The 19,458-nt window shown below is 45.4% G+C and overlaps 1 protein-coding gene across 1 annotated transcript in view; it reads left to right on the forward strand.

Annotated features, from left to right (window-relative positions):
* Nucleotides 1-19,458, forward strand: part of bin3 (bridging integrator 3) — a 123,700-nt gene that overhangs the window by 67,285 nt on the left and 36,957 nt on the right. Inside the window, exons 7-8 of the mRNA XM_060856589.1 lie at nt 6,101-6,242; nt 7,707-7,841. Coding sequence (XP_060712572.1) covers nt 6,101-6,242; nt 7,707-7,841 — 277 coding nt within the window. The remainder of the gene's footprint in view (nt 1-6,100; nt 6,243-7,706; nt 7,842-19,458) is intronic.

The following is a 19,458-nucleotide window of genomic DNA, read 5'->3' on the forward strand; positions in this document are numbered from 1 at the left end:
TAACTCTTAAGCAGGTTGGTGTGGACTTGTTGGGCTGAAGGGTCTGTTTCCATACTGTCGCGAATCTACAAAAAAGATAGTGAGCAGCAGAACAGGCTCCAGAGGCTATGTAGCCTTCACCTGAGAGAATGCGTCTTTTCCTGCTGTGAATATTCCAAGTTGACAGCTGCTTCTGGAAAATCTGTTCCACATTGTTTTATTTATTCATCGTTCTTCCATGTTTCCCTTTCCTACTCAGCTGCCAATTGTGCTGCCTGCCATCGTGTTCTGGAGTCTTAGATTCTAGACATGACTGGGCCAACACACAAGGGCTTCCGTACCATTGCATTGTATCTTTTATCTCCCTTTATTGGACCTGTCCGGCTGATCGGAAGTATCTTTATGCTGATGGTGAGGAGATTCTTGTCTCCTCTTTCTCAATGGCCAAGTGTCAATGTGTAGAGCAAATAAACAGTTTCAAACACCCAGTATCTTGTGGCTGCACACATAGATATTTGATTAGAGCATTGGTAATTTATCTCCACGTCTCTTCATCCTTGTTTGTGTGACTGTTTAGTCATCTCCCAGCTTCTTACTGAATGACTTCACAGGGAGTTTAATTTGCTGTTTGATCCTCCATTCATTTTGTCATTCCAAGTGAATCTGTTCTTGTGTTTGAGACACGGTGACCTTTTGCCCATCTCTGACTGACAAACTGCTTGTCTGAAAATCCCGCCTGCTTACGTTGCTGTTTTGGCTTTCCACACATTGAGTCTTCCTTTGAGTTTGGAGATTAGCTGATATCGGCGACTTCCCAAATACGCGTCTCTGTACAATCTGATATTTGTTTATAGTTCCCAGCCATTTCCTGTTGATTACAAGTTAATCAGTCTGCTTCTCCATTTTGTCATCTGCAGATCTCCTTGATCTCTTTCTGGATGTTCTTGCTCGCGTCCCTCCTGCCACAAGGTTATTGAATGAGCTGAAGCTGCACAAGAATTTGTGTGTTGACTTACTGTGCCGTACTCAAATTTTTTCAGCAATTGGTTTTATCTGCAGCCTTGACATTCCATAGACCCATTCGCTGTCACATATACAGGGCAGCTTTTGAACTTTAATAGACTGTATCTCTCTGACTTAACTGGGTTCCATTTTATCATTATTTGCTGTTGTGCTGATGACAACATGAATATTCACAAACCAACCTTGTTTTCTCAGTTTTGATCTGATATACTCTTGTTTGTTGGTTTGGGTAAGGATGCTACTTGACCTTTTATACTGGGCGGTTCACTTGGTATGAAGAACATGTGTAAAGTTAGGTCAAATGAAGGCAAGTGATCTGTTGGCTGCAATTGCAGAAGGGGGGCTTGAGTACAGGAGCAAAATTAGACTGCAGCTGGGTTATTGTGTGCAGTTTGGTGTTTTGACCAAAGGAGAGACGTATTGAGACAGAGGGAGTGAAATATAGATTGACTCGACTGATTCCTGGGATGGCGGGACTATCTTATGAGGAGAGATTGAGGTGAATCCTCAGAGTAAAGGGTATTCTATTTAGCATTGAAATGAGGAGGAATTTCTTCACCCAGAGAGTGGTGAGCCTTTGGGCTGTGCAGTTCCAGTCATGGTATGGATTTGAAACATGGATTGCTATCGTCGTAGGTATGGAAAACATCAGGGACGTGGGAAATGATGTTGAGGTGGAACATCAGCCACAATGTTGTTGAATGGTAGAGCAGTCTGATCAGCCCACTGCTTAGCTATTGATGTGTGCTGACAGTAAACTGTTTCCATACTGAGGGGTTATCAGGAACACTCCAAGAGTAGCTGCTTAGACTTGGAGTCACTTCAAAAATTCGGAACGGGATCGATCATTTTTGTTTGGTCAGGAAATTAGGAGGTATGAACCCCACATCGAAAAATGAGCTGAGAGAGATCATTTGCTGAGCTTCACCAGGTGAGAGTGGCCTACAGTGAAAGGCTGGGATAAGTGAGCTGAAATGTGTTGCTGTTTAGAACAATGAGAGGTCATGTATCTGAAATTGTGAGCATTCTGTAGAGGCTTGATGGAGTTAACACTGAGAATGGTTTCCCTGGCTGGGAAATTGAGAACACAGGGATCGTGTTTGAGGATAAAGGATAGTCACTGCTGTCTCCGATAAGGAGGAATTAACACATGCTCACACACACTCTCACTCTTATTTCTCCGGCCTGATCAATGTGTGCATTCCTTCACGGAATATATTTCAGGTTGGGGGAAGCAGAGTTTCAGGCCCTCTGGGAACTGAGGGAGACGTCAGGAAAGCAGGTTTGTTGCAAAATCTCCTCTAATTGTCCTGGTTGGCAGATCAGGCTTAAGAAATGGAATGCTCGTGCTTTTATCTAAGTGGAATGGTACAGTTTGCTTTGAGGTGCTGAACAGCTTCCTTCCTTGTGCTCTGAAATTAGCAAAGGAGGCTGAGCATGATTAATTTGTTCACTTTATTTCGAACGCTCTGCATGTTCAGGAGTAAAGCCTTTTTAACATTACTCATCCCTTTCCCGCTTTTTTTTTTAACTATGTCCTTGTCTGACTCTGGCCTTTGAAGCCTCTGCCTTTCATGACCCCAGCCTCAAATATATTCATAGTCACCAGGGTTATAGTCCAGTGGGTTTATTTAACATTACAAGCTGCCAGAGTGTAGCTCCTTCATCAGGTGAAGTCACTTCTGGGACCTTTTTTGACTGCAGCGCAGGATATTGAGGGGTACAGATAAGGTGAATGACAGATGTCTTTTCCCTACGATGGGGGATTTCAAAGCTTGGAGGGGGATACTTCAAAGGTGAGAGCAAAAAGCTATAAAAGAGACATGAGGGGCAACCTTTTTTACACAGTGAGTGATGATGTGTGGAATGAACTTCCCAAGGAAGTGGGGACAGTTAGAGCATTTAAAAGATATTTGGATAAGCACATGAATACGCAAGGTTTAGAGGGATATGGGGCAGGAGCAGGCAGGTGGGACTAGTTTACTTTGGGATTTTGGTCAGCTTGGACTGGTTGGGCCGAAGGGTTTGCTTCTGTGCTCTTTAACTCTGAGTTGTAGCCTTAAGAGTGAGCACCTCCCTCTACGTGCTCTCCGTGAATCTGTCAGCTCAGCGGGATGCTGCACAATGTGTCCAGCTTTCATTGCAACTCTGAAACACCGCCTCCCAGGAGCTACAGCTGGAGACACTTCCTGCAAACATGCTGGTCCCAGGCTCTGGAAATATTCCCAGTTTCCCATGTGGAACAGGGTGGGCACACCACGATTTTGAACTCTTCTACCCTTTTAAATTGAGCTTTTCGGAAGATGGTTAAGACCAAATAATATCCATTTCTCCTGGGCCCTTCTTTCCTGTGTCTTGTTATAACAGAATACAACCCTGAGAAAGTACAAACTAAATTAAGAGTTTGTATTACAAAGTATAGGTGGTAGAAGTCACTATTTCCCAATCAGCTCTGTCCTTTGGCCTGTACTTCTGCAGCAGGATGGGACACTGTTTCTTCTGAAGTTGTGCTGTTTCGCAAGTGATTTGTTTGTAATTGTCACTGATTTCTTGTTCCGACATCTCTATCCATCCAATCAAGTTTTCACAGTTATCCCTTAGCTGACATAGAACCACCATCTGTTCTCTCATTCCATTTGGTGACAGACATTCTTGAACAGAGCAGTACGTGGATAGATGTTAACAGATAAATGCAGTGTATTACAGTGGTGCAGAAAGGGAAACCCATTGTTATGGACCAGACCAGACCCCCCAAACATTTAAAGAATTTAGCCCACGCCCTAACTTTGCTAGTTGTGGAAGTAGGTTTGCTCGCTGCGCTGCATTTTCAGATGTTTAGTCACCACACTAGGGTAAGATTAGTTTAGATTAGATTGCCTACAGTATGGAAACAGGCCCTTCGGCCCAACCAGTCCACACCAACTCTCTGAAGAGTAACTCATCCAGACCCATTTCCCCCGGCTAACCCTATGGGCAATTTAGTATGGCCAATTCACCTGACCTGCACATTTTTGGACTGTGGGAGGAAACCGGAGCACCCGGAGGAAACCCACACAGACACGACGAGAATGTGCAAACTCCATACAGTCAGTCGCCTGAGGTTGGAATTCAACTTGGGATCCTGGTGCTGCCCCCACAGATGTTATTTCCTGTTCTTTTGCTCAGGGGGTGATAAATGGGATCCATGTCAATGTGTTTGTTGATATTCCAACAAGAACTCTATCAACAAACAGATTGACTTGGATCCCATTTACCACCCCCTGAGAAAAGGGCCAGGAAATGACATCGCCAAGGAAATGGCGTCACCACAGGAAATGACATGAGCGACCCAAAGAAACCCAAACGCATAAATAGAAAGCGGGCTTCACCGCCACTGCTTCATCTGGAGGCTCACTGAAGATGTTACCTAGTATAGTGACGAAACGTTTGAAAATGAGTCTTCCAGTTCAGTGAGCAAATCTACATCCAGAACCTCAACCTGAGTGACAAATCCTTTCAAAATTTGCTCGTTGTTTTAAGCAGTTGTAGTGTGGATATTCCCGGAGAGAATCAGCTGGTCAAGCCACTTAGTTTTAAACAGAATAGAATTTATTTACTAGAGTACCGAATGGAACACAAACCACAGAAAACCGAATACCGAGTAACTTAACCTCTCCGAAAATCCAACAGATGATCCCAATTTAATGACGCTGTTCCAAATATTTGCAATAATCCCCATAAGCAAAAGGTAAAACCAAACGCCGGGGTCTTCCAGGAGAGAGGTCAGAGAGAAAGTACCAGCCTGGAGCGACTCCTTTGGGTCCAGCAGCTTTTTCCACAATACTGGGAAAATCCCAAACCAAACCAGAGAGAAGCTGGGCTGGGAGAGCTGGCTGCTCCCCTTTCATTGTACAAGGGCTTGTTAAACTTGAAAGCCTCGACCTGAGGCAGTATCTGTTAGTGATTATCACATCGGCCCCAAAAACCCTTCAACCCCTCACTTCTTGGAGTCTGTGTCGTTTATGACCTCTCTGACAAATAGGACAACATAAAGGAGCAACTTTGTCACACTCGTGCTGGCTATGTGTTGAAGCTTTATGTACTTATTCTGCTTCTCATGCCTGTGAACTAGAATTCTCTCATGAAAACTTGTCTAGGAAATCTGAAACCACACGAGCAAATGCAGCACATTGATTAGCATTAAAATAGAAATGAATTAAGCAGTTGGAAATGGGTCTTCTCAGAATGAGCATGATCAAGAAGGAGATTTGCCACAGTATTTAAAATGTACCACAATAACCTTTACTATCTTCATTCAGGGAATGTGGGCATTGCTGACTGAACCAGCATTTATTGCTCATTCCTAATTAGATTAGAGTAGTTTCTTTCAGATGAGATTAGATTCCCTGCAGCATGGAAACAGGCCCTTCGGCCCAACCAGTCCACACTGACCCTCCGAAGAGTAACCCACCCAGACCCATTTCCCTCTGACTAATGCACCTTGCACTACGGGCACTTTAGCGTGGCCAGTTCGCCTGACCTGCCCATCTTTGTGACTGTGGGAGGAAACCGCAGCACCCAGAAGAAGCCCACGTAGATACAGAGAGAATGTGCAAACTCCACACAGACAGTTGCCCGAGGCTGGAATCGAACCTGATGCTGTGTGGCAGCAGTGCTAACCACTGAGCCACCGTGCCGCCCAAATTAGCCTTGAGAAGATGGTGTTGAGCTGCAGTCCTGCTCCTGTTCGGAATGGACTTTCAGGATTTTGACTTAATGTCAGTGAGATACGTAGCCAATTCAGGATGTTGGGGGGTTGGGGAGCTTGCAGTGGGTGATGTTTCTGTGTATCTGTTAGCCATGTCCTTCTGAGTGGTGTGGCTCTGGGCTTGGAAAGAGCTTTCACACAACCCTTGGTGAATTTCTGCAGAGCACCTTGTAGATGGTATGCACCGCTGCAAGTGAGCATCAGCTCAGAAAGCGCTGTTGAAGTCCTTGTGTATCACAATGCAGCCATCCATCAAGTGAGCTAACCAAGCCCAGTGTACCATGGTTAAGGACATAATTGGAGCACTTCAGCACCTCATCTTTAATTGTGTTTTCTTCTGTCGTTATCAAGGTTCAGTAACGTCTTCCCAAGTCTCAACATGGCAGTGAAGAGACGAGAACAGACTTTACAAGACTACAAAAGGTTACAGTCCAAAGTGGAGAAGTACGAAGAGAAGGATAAGTCTGGCCCTGTACTGGTGAAGCTTCATCAGGTAAGCTGAGACCTACAGCCTTGAGGGGTCTATGATGTTTGATGATGTAGCAGATGTAATTTGGGCCCTGCAAGGTTCAGTCGTGAAGTGCAGATAGTTCCAACCACTTAAAGGGGGCTTTTGTGGGAAGGAAATAAGAGACTGATAACTTCACATGGACTTCTCTCTCCACGGCCAGACAAAAGTAAATTGCCTTTGAATCTAAATATTGTTAGGGCATGTGTCCAACAAGGAGACTAGCTGCAATCCAGATCATAGGATCACTACAGTGCAGACAGACGCCATTTTGCCCATCAAGTCCATACCTTCCCTCCAAAGAGCATCCCACCTAGACCCATCACCCCCTCTATCCCTGTAACCCTGTTTTTCCCATGGTAATCCTACCTAGCCTGTGGAAGGAAACCAGAGCAGCTGGAGGAAACCCAGAGAAGCGGAGGAGAATGTCCAAGCTCCACACAGACCGTCGCCCAAGGGTGGAATCAAACACAGGTCCCAAGCACAGTGAGGTTGCAGTGTTAACCATCGACACTGTGCCACCTCAAGGTGTGCAGACATGATGGGGTGCTCAACAGTTTTGTGGAACTGAAGCCCATGATCCCACTCCCATGTCACTGAATGTTCTGCACTGCTGCTCAGTCTAGATTCACAAGCACTACCCTGGTGACCATGAGACCAAAGTATCTGACTGTCCGATAACTGTCCAGAGCTATCAAGGGAGTGGTAATGCAGGGGCAAGGGATACCAGGAGAAAGGCAAAGAGCGAGCTGTGGAGATGAAAGCAGAGGGAAGCAGCAGACGCGAACAAAACACAAACCAAGGAGGTAATAGGCTGGGTAGTCTGTCTGAGAGGAGAAAGTAAGGTCTGCAGATGCTGGAGTATCAGAGCTGAAAATGTGTTGCTGGAAAAGCGCAGCAGGTCAGGCTATACGCTATTGAAGCTTTTTGGTGAACATTCATCAGGACAGATGCAAGAGTGCCAAGTTTCAAAGGGGCAGTGGTTTATACTGCATGGGGAATGGGTGCTGATGGCTAATCGATTGGGATGTTGCCATGCAGAGTGCACCACAGAATTGTTGGCCATCGATGAATGAAGGAAAAACTGCTTTTGAAATGTGCTGATGAGTATACAATGAATAGATTGGACAGCATGCCTGTTCATAAGGTCAGCAACATGTCTGTCTGCCTCTTGCTAAGCCATGATGCCATTTCTATTTTTCTCCACCCAATAAAAGTATAATTGACACACTTCCTGTCTAAAAAATACATGGGTCCATGACTAGACTGTTTTTTCATCGACCGTGTTCCTCACTGATGTTGGGAATTGCTTTCAGACTTGAAGCAGGTTCAGCTGAATTTGACTTTGTCTTCCGTTGTTCACAGCTATTTGCAGTTTTTGTTCCTCAGTCAGTTTAAAATTTGGGACAAAACCCCAAGGTCAATCTCTTTGGTATTTTCATTTCCTAGGCGAGAGAGGAGCTGAAGCCAGTCCGTGAGGATTTTGAAGCCAAAAACAAGCAGCTGCTTGAAGAGATGCCAAAATTTTACAACAGCCGCATCGATTATTTCCAGCCAAGCTTTGAAGCACTGATTCGTGCCCAGGTACGCACCTCACCTTGTCTTTTCTACACTCTCAACACCATTTCTTTACTGTGAATTGGTCATGAGTTGCTTGGAATTAGCCCTGTCCAGCAGGAGAATGGATTCTTAGTTCCCTGCCCATCAATCATGATGGGTCTTTTGTTTCATAGGACCTGCCTATGTCTTCTTGCTTAGAGAGGTTCGAGTGCTTTGTGTGATAGTTCAGCCTGATGTGCTTCCCGAGTAGGCTTGCTATAACTCTTCCTCAACCCAAAGGCTTTGCTTCACGTTCCAAATAGTCTACACCTGCTCCGAATTCTTGTGCTTGTCTCAGCTGAACATTTGAGTGGACCACAGCATTTCTGAGAAAGAAAATATCAACCTGTTGGTTGAATCTCATATTATTTTGGAATGTGGGGAAGTAGATGGTGCCATCTTGAAAAATTTCTATATTACAGAGGAGGAAGTGCTGGATGTCTTGAAATGCGTTAAACTGAATAAATCCCCATGACCTCCTCAGGTGTACCCTAGACTTCTGTGGGAAGCTCGGGAAGTGATTGCTGAGCCCCTTGCTGGGATATTTGTATCATCGATAGTTACAGATGAGGTGCCAGAAGACTGGAGGTTTGGCTAACGTGATGCCACTGTTTAAGAAGGGTGGTAAGGACAAGCCAGGGAACGGTAGACCAGTGAGCCTGACATTGGTGGTGGGCAAGTTGTTGGAGGGACTCCTGAGGGACAGGATGTACATGTACTTGGAAAGGCAAGGACTGATTTGGGATAGTCAACATGGCTTTGCGCGTGGGAAATCATGTCTTATAAACTTGATTGAGTTTTTTGAGGAAGTAACAAAGAGGATTGATGAAGGCAGAGCAGTAGGTGTGATCTATTTGGACTTCAATAAGGTGTTCAACAAGGTTCCCCATGGGACACTGGTAAGCAAGGTTAGAGCTCATGAAATACAGGGAGAACTATCCATTTGGATACAGAACTAGCTCAAAGGTAGAAGACAGAGGGTGGTGCTGGAGGGTTGTTTTTCAGACTGGAGGCCTGTGACCAGTGGAGTGCCACAAGGATCTGTGCTGGGGTCACTACTTTTTGTCATTTATAGAAATGATTTGGATGTGAGGATAAGAGGTACAGTTGGTAAGTTTGCAGATGATACCAATATTGGAGGTATAGTGGACAGCGAAGAGGGTTACCTCAGATTACAACAGGATCTGGACCAGATGGGCCAATGGGCTGAGAAGTGGCAGATGGAGTTTAATTCGGATAAATGCGAGGTGCTGCATTTTGGGAAAGCAAATCTTAGCAGGACTGCTAAGATTTGCTTTCCCAAAATGCAGCACCTCGCATTTATCCGAATTAAACTCCATCTGCCACTTCTCAGCCCATTGGCCCATCTGGTGGTCAGGTCCTGGGGAGTGTTGCTGAACCAAGAGACCTTGGAGTGCAGGTTCATAGCAACTTGAAAGTGGAGTCGCAGGTAGATAGGATAGTGAAGAAGGTGTTTGATATGCTTTCCTTTATTGGTCAGAGCATTGAGTACAGGAGTTTGGAGGTAATGCTGCGGTTGTACAAGACATTGGTTAGGCCACTGTTGGAATATTGCGTGCAATTCTGGTCTCCTTCCTATCGGAAAGATGTTGTGAAACTTGAAAGGGTTCAGAAAAGATTTACAAGAATGTTGCCTGGGTTGGAGGATTTGAGCTATAGGGAGAGGCTGATGGGCTGGGGCTGTTTTACCTGGATCGTTGATGGGTGACCTCTTAGAGGTTTACAAAATCATGAGGGGCATGGATAGGATAAATCGACCAAGTCTTTTCCCTGGGGTGGGGGAATCCAGAACTAGAGGGCATAGGTTTACGGTGAGAGGGGGAAGATATAAAAGGGATGTCAGGGGCAACTTTTTCATGCAGAGGGTGGTATGTACATGGAAATGAGCTGCCAGAGGATGTGGTGGAGGCTGGTACAATGACATCATTTAAAAGGCATCAGGATGGGTACATGAGTAGGGCGGGTTTGGAGGGATATGGGCCGGGTGCTGGCAGGTGGGACTAGATTGGGTTGGGATATCTGGTCGGCATGGCGGGTTGGACCGAAGGGTCTGTTTCCTTGTCGTGTATCTGTATGACTCTATGACGATATTTTGTCGGGATCTTATACTGTCTCACTTTGATGACTGAGCAGCTGTGGGTTTGCACAACTTTGAATCTCACCCTGTGGGTGGATTGTTTCACTCTCAGAGAGCTGGCATGAATTCAGTGGGCTGAGAGGTCTCCTTTTATGCTGTAAATGACTCTGGCTGTCTCATAAATGAGAAGGTAATTTGCTGCATCTTAATGATTGCATGTTGCAAACAGTGTTCAGTTTTTCAGAATACATTGTGGAATTGTTCAGTCCTGAACTGTTGGATAGATTTTTGCTCCCTATCAGGGTGGATGGGATTATGTATTCTTCTCATTTGGATTCCTATCCTCCAGGAATTGAAGGAACGTCATCAGATCATTTCAGTGTATTATTATGGAAATGAAAGGGAATTTCCCCTGTTTTCTTGATCTTGCAGAACCTGCTGTTCATTAGGTGCATCCCCTCGAGTTTATTGTCTGGCTTGTTCGAAGTTTCGAATCATCTAATCATAAGTTCATCTGTGATTTGAAGTTGTTATATGTATGACGTGGGAAAACTCTTTCACCTGCGTCTGGGGAAGTATGTCAAATCTGTGTTGGTGTCCTGGTGCAGTGAGTTCGGTGTGTATTCCAACAATACTAGGGATTACATTTCTGTTTTGGATGTCTTTGGTGTTTGAAGTGAAGGTTCTGTTTGACACTGGCAGGCATGTTGAGCAGTACTTGTCTCATAGCTCAGAACCACACCTACGGCAAGTTCCACAGGACATCCAAGTCATAAACTCTCATTCTTCAGTTTAAACTCTGAAGTCAAATTCATGAATTGTATTATTGGCAGCTCACTGACGACTGTGTACAGGTTTGCATTCTTGGGAACTGTGCAGATGTGAACTGACCTGAGGGGGTGACCGATCACATTGTGAGAGCCACAGGCTCAGGGAGAAATTTCATTGCCAAGAGGCATGGTGAAATCACACCTTGGTCAGTGTGCAAGGCTGCAGGACAAGCATGTGAATCCAGTTGAAACCTAAGTACGTGGATTGTACTGTGCCCTCTGGTCAGTTATTGACAGACTCCCATTGATAATTTTTGGGCTAAAGATGGAGAGGGAAGCATCAGCCGTTGCTGCAGCTTGCTGTGAAGGAAGTCCGTTCCCAAAATTTCAGCGTTCCGAGCTTGAGCTGTGACTGCTGTTTCGAACACTCCAATTTAGTCATGTTGTTTGATTTGCAGCTTTTTCACCCCAGAGATTTCTTTCATCTTGCCTGATTAGCATATTGTTTAAAATCCCAATTAATTTTCTGCCACTTCTCGGTTTGATCATTACTTTGTCATCTTGAGTTGCAAAATCCAGCAGCCAATCAATCCAAGTTTGAAAAATTCCAGTTCGAGGAAGAATAGTCACAACTAATTTGGATCCTTTTCAAAAAGAAATCATTGCATCCCCAAAATGACCTGCACAGTCAGAGCAAAATCTTCCAAGCAACCTCCTTTGGAAGTGAGTCATTAATTTCAATCTTGTTTGCTGATTTCTGAAGTTGAAAGGTACATTTCTATCACACATGAGAAGAGCTACAATCTGACTGTGTTTTTGGCACAAGGTTCGAAGGAAAAAGCTTCTCATTATCCGTTAGCCAGAACCAACTGGCCTTCAAGATTATGAGTTTCCAGCTGTTAACATTCTCTTCCTTCTCTCTCTCTCTCTCTCTCTCTCTCTCTCTCTCTCTCTCTCTCTCTCTCTCTCTCTCACACACACACACACACACACACACACACACACACACACACACACACACACACACACACACACTGTCTCTCACTCTCTCTCACACACACACTCTCTCTCATTATTTCTCTATCTCTCTCTCTTTGGAGGGCAGTGCTTAGCAAAATGTCTCATCTCCGGGGCACCCGCACCAATCAACCACACCGCCCCGTGGCCCAACATTTCAACTCCCCCTCCCACTCTGCCGAGGACATGGAGGTCCTGGGCCTCCTTCACTGCCGCTCCCTCACCACCAGACGCCTGGAGGAAGAACGCCTCATCTTCCGCCTCAGAACACTTCGACCCCAGGGCATCAATGTGGACTTCACCAGTTTCCTCATTTCCCCTTCCCCCACCTCACCCTAGTTCCAAACTTCCAGTTCAGCACTGTCCCCATGACTTGTCCGGACATGTCCTACCTGCCTATCTCCTTTTCCACCTATCCACTCCACCCTCTCCTCCCTGACCTATCACCTTCATCTCCTCCCTCACTCACCCAACGTACTCTGTGCTACTTTCTCCCCACCCCCACCCTCCTCTAGCTTATCTCTCCACGCTTCAGGCTCACTGCCTTTATTCCTGATGAAGGGCTTTTGCCCGAAACGTCGATTTCGCTGCTCGTTGGATGCTGCCTGAACTGCTGTGCTCTTCCAGCACCACTCATCCAGAATCCCCTTGTCCTAAGTTGAAGTGGCCTGACAATCTGCTGTGTTGCTTCCACAAACCCTGCCAAGCTAATGTTCAGGTTACATGGTTGAGGCTAGGATTCAATGCCCTGACTGTGGGAATTGGAAGAACAGTACTCTGCCATGGGATCTGAGAGTGCACCACTCATCTGGTCTGTGACAAAATGGCAAAATCATTGTTCTGACTGTCATATACAGCAGAGAAACAAACCATTGTTTAATCTAGTCCATGATAGTGTTTAAGCACCACTTCAGGTTCCTCCCAGTATCAGGCAAAACATATAATTTCATGGGTCTGCCTGTACCTTTTCTTGATATTGTAGAATTTGGAATTTTTCAGATATTGAAGATGCTGAAAGATCCAAGGCCCCATGATGTGTCCTCACACAGGCAGACTTTGAAGTGGGGAGAGGGGTAAACTGCCTTGTTTTCGTTGGTGATGTTGACAACCCGGGTAAATCAAATCATGATTGAAAAGCATCTGAACAAAGAACAATACAGTATATAAACAGACCGTCCAGCCCAGCAATCCTGTGCCTACTCCCAGTCCTTACTTAGACCCACCAGTTATTACCCAAATGCAGTTTCTATCGCCATTGGTCTTCTATTCACGTGCCTACCACATCTTCCATGTGTTATTGACCAGAGCAAACCCCCTCAAGATACTTTAAGAAAATAGTCTAGACCCAAACTTATTCTTATTTTAAAGGTCAATGGTGTTTTGTTCTGGCTGCAATTCAGTGGGTCAAATTCCCAGTCTTGAAGGAAAACACACTTTGTTTTTACGCTGGAGTTAAAATACAGACAAAATAAAAAGAAGAGAATTGGTTTCACTGCAACTCTAGTCAAATGCTTAACAAAATAATACATACATATTATATGAACAACTCCTAATTAACTGTTCCAATATAGTAACATTCTATAAACACACCTTTAACAAAGGCAAGTTGAGGAAAATAGATCATATGCAATTCTAGCAGCAGGAAGAGAACCCCAGCCTTTAGCTGTAACACCTTCTCTGCACCCTTTCCACAGCATTCATTTCCTTGGGGTAGTCTGGTGACCAGCACTGCATGCACTATTCCAAATGTGGTCAAACTAAACTGTTAGACAGCTGCAACAGAACTTGCCGACTTTCATATTAAGTGCTCCAGCTGATGAAGGCAAGTATGCTATCTGCCCTCTTGGCTACCTTCGATCGACCTGTATGGCTGCTTTCAGGGATCTGTGGACCGATACACCCAGATCCCTCTGTGTGTCAGTGCTTGGAAGGGTTCTGCCATTTATTGTATAATTCACATTTGCATTTCTTCTTCCAAAATGTATTACCTTGCACTTGTCTAGATTAAACTCCAGCTGTCATTTCTCTGCCCATGTCCTGCTGTATTCTTTGACAATCATCCTCACGATGTGCAACTCTGTCTATTTTGGTGTCATCCTCAAACGTCCTCATCAGACCACCTGCAATTTCTTCCAGATCATTTCTATATATCACAAGCAGCATAAGGTTCGGCACTGATCCCACTAGTAACTGATTTCCATTCTGAAAAGCACCCTTTCCCCGCTACTCTCTGTCTTTGATGACCAAGCAAGTTGTGTATCCATCTCCTTGGAGACAGTAAGGACTGCAGATGCTGGAAGTCAGAATCAATACCATGTGGAGCTGGAAAGGCACAGCAGGTCAGCCAGCATCGGGAAAGTAGGAAAGTCGACATTTCAGGTCGCGACCCTACATCAGGACTGATAAAGGATCCTGACCTGAAATGTCAAGTATCCTGCTCCTCCAATGCTGGCTGATCTGCTGTGCCTTTCCAGCTCCACTTCTTAGTGACTCCGTATCCATCTAGCCACCTCACCTCAGATCCCATAAGACTCTACCTTCTGTATCAGCCTACCATGTGGTAGCTTATCAAATACTTTACTGAAGACAACATCCACTGCCCTTCCCTTATCGATCATTCTTGTCATTGCCTCAAAAAACTCAATTAGCTTAACCATCCTTGCACAAACCCATGCTGCTTACCACGAATAAGTCATAGTTTCATAGTAATAGAAGCAGGAGGAGACCATTTGGCCCGTCGAGCCTGTTCCGCCAATCATCAAGATTGTGGTTGATTGGCTAAGCTCCTGCTATCTGTATTATCCCCACAACCCTCAATTCCCCTACCAATCAAACGCCCATCCAGCTGTGTCTTGAATATCTTTCATGAAGTTGCCTCGACTGCTTCCTTGGGCAGAGAATTCCATAGATTCACTACTCTCTGGGAAAGGCACTTCCTCCTCATCTCTGTCCTAAGTCTACTTCCCCTAATCTTGGGACCATGTCCCTCATCCTAGTCTCACCCACCAGCAGAAACAACTTGCCTGCCTCTATCTGAACTATTGGTTAGTGAGTTTTGAGAAGATTTGTAGCGCAGGTTGAGGTTCTGGATGTATGCTTCATCCGGAGGCTCACTGAAGATATTACCCCGCGTGGTGACAAAACGTCTGAAACCAAACCTTGAGTTCAGTGAGCAAACCTACAACCATTATCTATCCCTTTCATAATTTTATATGTTTCTCTAAGATCCCCTCTCATTCTTCTAAATTCTAGTGATTACAGTCCGAGGTGGCTCAACCACTCCTGGTAACCCCTTCATTTCCAGGATCAACCTGGTCAACCTCCTCTGCACCTTCTCCAAAGCCAGTATACCCTTCCTGAAGCAAGGAGGCCAGGAAGGTGCTCACTAACACCTTGTACAATTGCAGGAGAACTTCACTGCTCTTAAGTTCACTCCCTCGAGCAATGAAAGCTAATATTCCATTTGCCTTCCCGATGAGCTGCTGCACCTGCAGATCAACTTGTTGTGATTCCTGTCCTAAGTCCCTCTGCCAAACAGCATGCTGCAATTATTCACTATTTATCGAATACTCTGACTGACCATTTTTACTTCCACAGTGGATAACCTGACCATGACCAACATTGTACTCCATCTGCCTGACCCTTGCCCACTCACTTAACCTATCGAAATCTCTCTGCAGACCCTCCACATCCTCTGCACAGTTTGCCTTTCCACTCAGTTCCGTGTCTTCAGCAAACTTGGATATGTTACACTCTGTCTCCCCTTCCAAATCATTTATACAAATCCGGAACAGTTGCGGGTCCAACACTGACCCATGTGGCACGCTGCTCACTGCTGGTTTCCAACTGGAGAAGCACCCATTTGTCCCAAGTCTCTGTTTTCTATTGGTTAACCAGTCCTGTATCCATGCTAGGACATTCCCCACAACGCCATACATTCTTATCTTATGGATGAGTCTTTTATGTGGCATCTTATCGAACGCCTTCTGAAAATCTAAATATATGACATCCACCTGTTCTTCTCCATCTACCGCGCTTGTAACATCCTCAAAGAACTCCAGTCAGTTTGTCAAACATGACTTTCCCTTCCTGAATCCATGCTGCGTCTGCCTGATGGAACCCTTTCCATCCAGATGTCTCATGATTTCTTCTTTAATGATAGAAAGCATTTTCCCAAGTATAGATGTTAAGTGAACTAGCCTACAATTACATTCCTTTTGCCTACCCACTTTTTTTAAACAGTGGTGTGACATATACTGCCTTCCAGTATGGCAGAACCTGCCCAGAGTCCAATCAATTAACACATCGACTCGAACTTGTACCATTTCTTTCAGCACCCTGGGACGCATTCCATAGGGACCAGGGGACTTATCTACCTTTAGCCCCTCACGTTTGCTCAACACTACCCTTAAAGTGATAACAATTGAACTGAGGTCCTCACCTCCCATGGTACCCTCACCTCCCATGGTACCCTCACCTCCCATGGTACCCTCACCTCCCATGGTACCCTCACCTCCCATCGTATCCTCACCTCCCATCGTATCCTCACCTCCCATCGTATCCTCACCTCCCATCGTTTCCACAACATCATGCTTTGGCATGTCAGACACATCTTCCACTGTGAAAATTGACACAAAATAGTTATTCAAAGCCTTGACCATTTCAAAATTAATTCCCCTTTCTCATCCTGCAAGGGACTCATGTCCACTTTAGCTACCCTTTTCGGTTTTATATATTTATCAAACCTTTTCCTCCTGTTTTTATATTCTCTGCTAGTTTGCATTCATCATCTATCTTTCCTTTCTTTATTGCTTGCTTCATGGTTCTTTGTTGCTTTTTAAAGTTTTCCCAGTTTTCCTGTTTTCCCACTAATCTTGACCATTCACTTCCAGAAGTGAACAAATCCTGTCTCTCAGTACCTTCTCCAACAGTTTCCCTACCACTGATATCAGGCTTCCCAGCCCGTAGTTACCTGCCTTATCTGTTTAGCTTCTTAAACAAAGGAACAATGTTGACCATTCTTCAGTCCTCCAGAATCTGGCCTGTGGGCAAAGATATCTGTTAAGGTTCCAGTTAATTCCCCATTTCCCCCCCCACCCCCCAACCTTGTCTCTCACAGTATCCTAGGGATAGATCCCATTTGGCCATGGGAACTTGTCTGCCTTAATGCGTTTTAAGACACCCAACCCCATTCAATATGTTGACCAGTCCAAAAGTATTTACACCTCTTTCCCTAATGTCAAATCCCTCATGTCGCTCTCTGTGGTGAATACTGATGTAAAGTACTCATTCAGGATCTCACCCACTCCCTCTGGCTGTACACTTAACCTCCCTTCACCATTGAGTGGTCAAGCTCTTTCTTGCAGCCCTCTTGTTCTGAATGGATGTACAAAATGCCTTGGGATTCTCCTTAACCTTGCTGGTCAAGGACATTTCATTGTCCCTTTTCGCCCTTCTAACTCCCTGTTTGAGCTCCTTGTTACTTGCTGTATAGTTTTCAAGGAACAGCAAACTTGGTATGTTTTTCGTTGTCCAGACCTTGGGTATGCTTGCTTTTTGACTAAGCTGAGAATTTCCCCTGTCATGTACAGTCCCGGAATCCTGCAATTCCTGTCCTTCATTTCTGAATGAGCATGCTTGTCCTGTACTCAAATTAACTGGTCCTTTGAAGACTCCCACATGTCAAATGGGGATTTACCCTGAGCTGCTTTCAATCCACATTCTCGAATGTTTGCCTAATTTAGTTATAGTTGGCCTTGCCCCAGGTGAACACCTCCATCCAAGGTCTGCTGGTGTCCTTATGCCTAAGTAGCCAAAAATGGATGGAATTCTGATCAGCTGATCAAGGGGGCAAGTGTTTCAAACATTTTGAAGATCCCAGATGATGTTATTCCTGTTGTAAGTCAGATGCCAGACTGAAATCTGCCTTAGTAGATTTTATTTTCTTAATTTAGTGTGGTGATATTTTAGTGGAGCACACAATGCTGAAGATTTGATCATGTTAATAGCTTTGTGTATTTTTCCTTCCCTTGCCATTAAACTCAGCAATCCGAGTGCAGTTCTGTAAATAGATCAGGAGGCACCTACTGATTCAAAGAAATGGTTTTGAAAAGGCTGGCCCAGTTAATTCTTAATCGAATAAATCATTAAATCACCAGTTTAAAACCAAAACTCTTTCAACAAAAATGTTTGCATGTGCATATGCATCTCACATTTTTTATTGCAGTATCCATATACTTGACAGACCAGTGGGTGTGTCAGGAAAATGTGAAAGATGGATTTGAATCTCTAGCTGTGGACCATTGCTATGGAGCTGGGTGAAGGTGTAGGTACTTCTTATGTTGGGTTTCTCTGGGCCTCTACTGGCCAGAAGACGAAGTGACCAGCAGTTTGTGCTGGTTAAAACCTGAGGCCATCATCCAACGGCTTCAGGAAGCATGGGTGTTTCCTGCTTTTGGACTTGCTAAGGAAGAAAGCAATGAGCTGGTTCTTGAATATTGATGCCTTCAATTATGAAATGCTTCAATGGAAGTAGAACTAGATGCTTGTCGAAGGTCTGTAAACAATTTTATACCTCAGAATAGCAGGATTACTGAGAATAATCAAAGTGAATTCCTGAGAGCTGTGGCACATTCTCTCAAAGGAAATGAATGAGGCACAAAATCCTGTCATGCACGTAGAACTGTTGTGTGCAATTAAATTCCGAATGAGCAGAGCTCTGTTAAGACTTTTAGGTTCGAAAACCTGTTTCTGATTCATAAATGATGTGAAATTAACAGTGTGCTTTGTTTAATTCTGCTGCAGCAAATATAAATGTGTGAAATCTTGTGCTTCGCCTGTTTGAGACAATAGCTGTATGGTTGACATTAATACTCTGTCTTGAGATTACCGTTATCCAGCACACTGGTGTGAACTATGAAATCTTTGATGTCCTCTGGAAATACCATCTCAAAAAGGGCAGCTGTGACAGTATGGTGCTCCAACAGGACAGACCCTCCAACAGTGTGGCTCTCCCACAGTGGGGCATTCCCTTAGGACTGGACCTTGGACAATGCAGCACCCGCTCCAGTATGGACCTTCTGACAGTGCGGCACTCCCTCAGCACTGACCCCCCGACAGTACAGCACTCCCTCAGCACTGACCCCCTGACCGTGCTGCACTCCCTCAGCACTGACCCCCTGACCATGCTGCACTCCCTCAGCACTGACCCCCCGACAGTGCAGAACTCCCTCAGCACTGACCCCCCGACAGTGCAGCACTCCCTCAGCACTGACCCCCCCCAACAGTGCAGCACTCCCTCAGCACTGACCCTCCGACAGTGCAGCACTCCCTCAGCACTGACCCCCCAACAATACCCACTCCCTCAGCACTGACCCTCTGACCCCCCCGACAGTGCGGCACTCCCTCAGCACTGACCCCCCGACAGTGCGGCACTCCCTCAGCACTGACCCCCCGACAGTGCGGCACTCCCTCAGCACTGACCCCCCAACAATACCCACTCCCTCAGCACTGACCCTCTGACCCCCCGACAGTGCGGCACTCCCTCAGCACTGACCCCCCGACAGTGCGACAGTGCAACACTTCCTCAGCACTGACCCTCCGACAGTGCAGCACTCCCTCAGCACTGACCCTCTGACAGTGCAGCACTCCCTCAGCACTGACCCCCTGACAGTGTGGCACTCCCTCAGTATTGACCCTCCGACAGTGCCCACTCCCT

This window comes from Hemiscyllium ocellatum, chromosome 48 (assembly GCF_020745735.1).
Source record: "Hemiscyllium ocellatum isolate sHemOce1 chromosome 48, sHemOce1.pat.X.cur, whole genome shotgun sequence".
In the NCBI taxonomy this organism is placed as follows: domain Eukaryota; kingdom Metazoa; phylum Chordata; class Chondrichthyes; order Orectolobiformes; family Hemiscylliidae; genus Hemiscyllium; species Hemiscyllium ocellatum.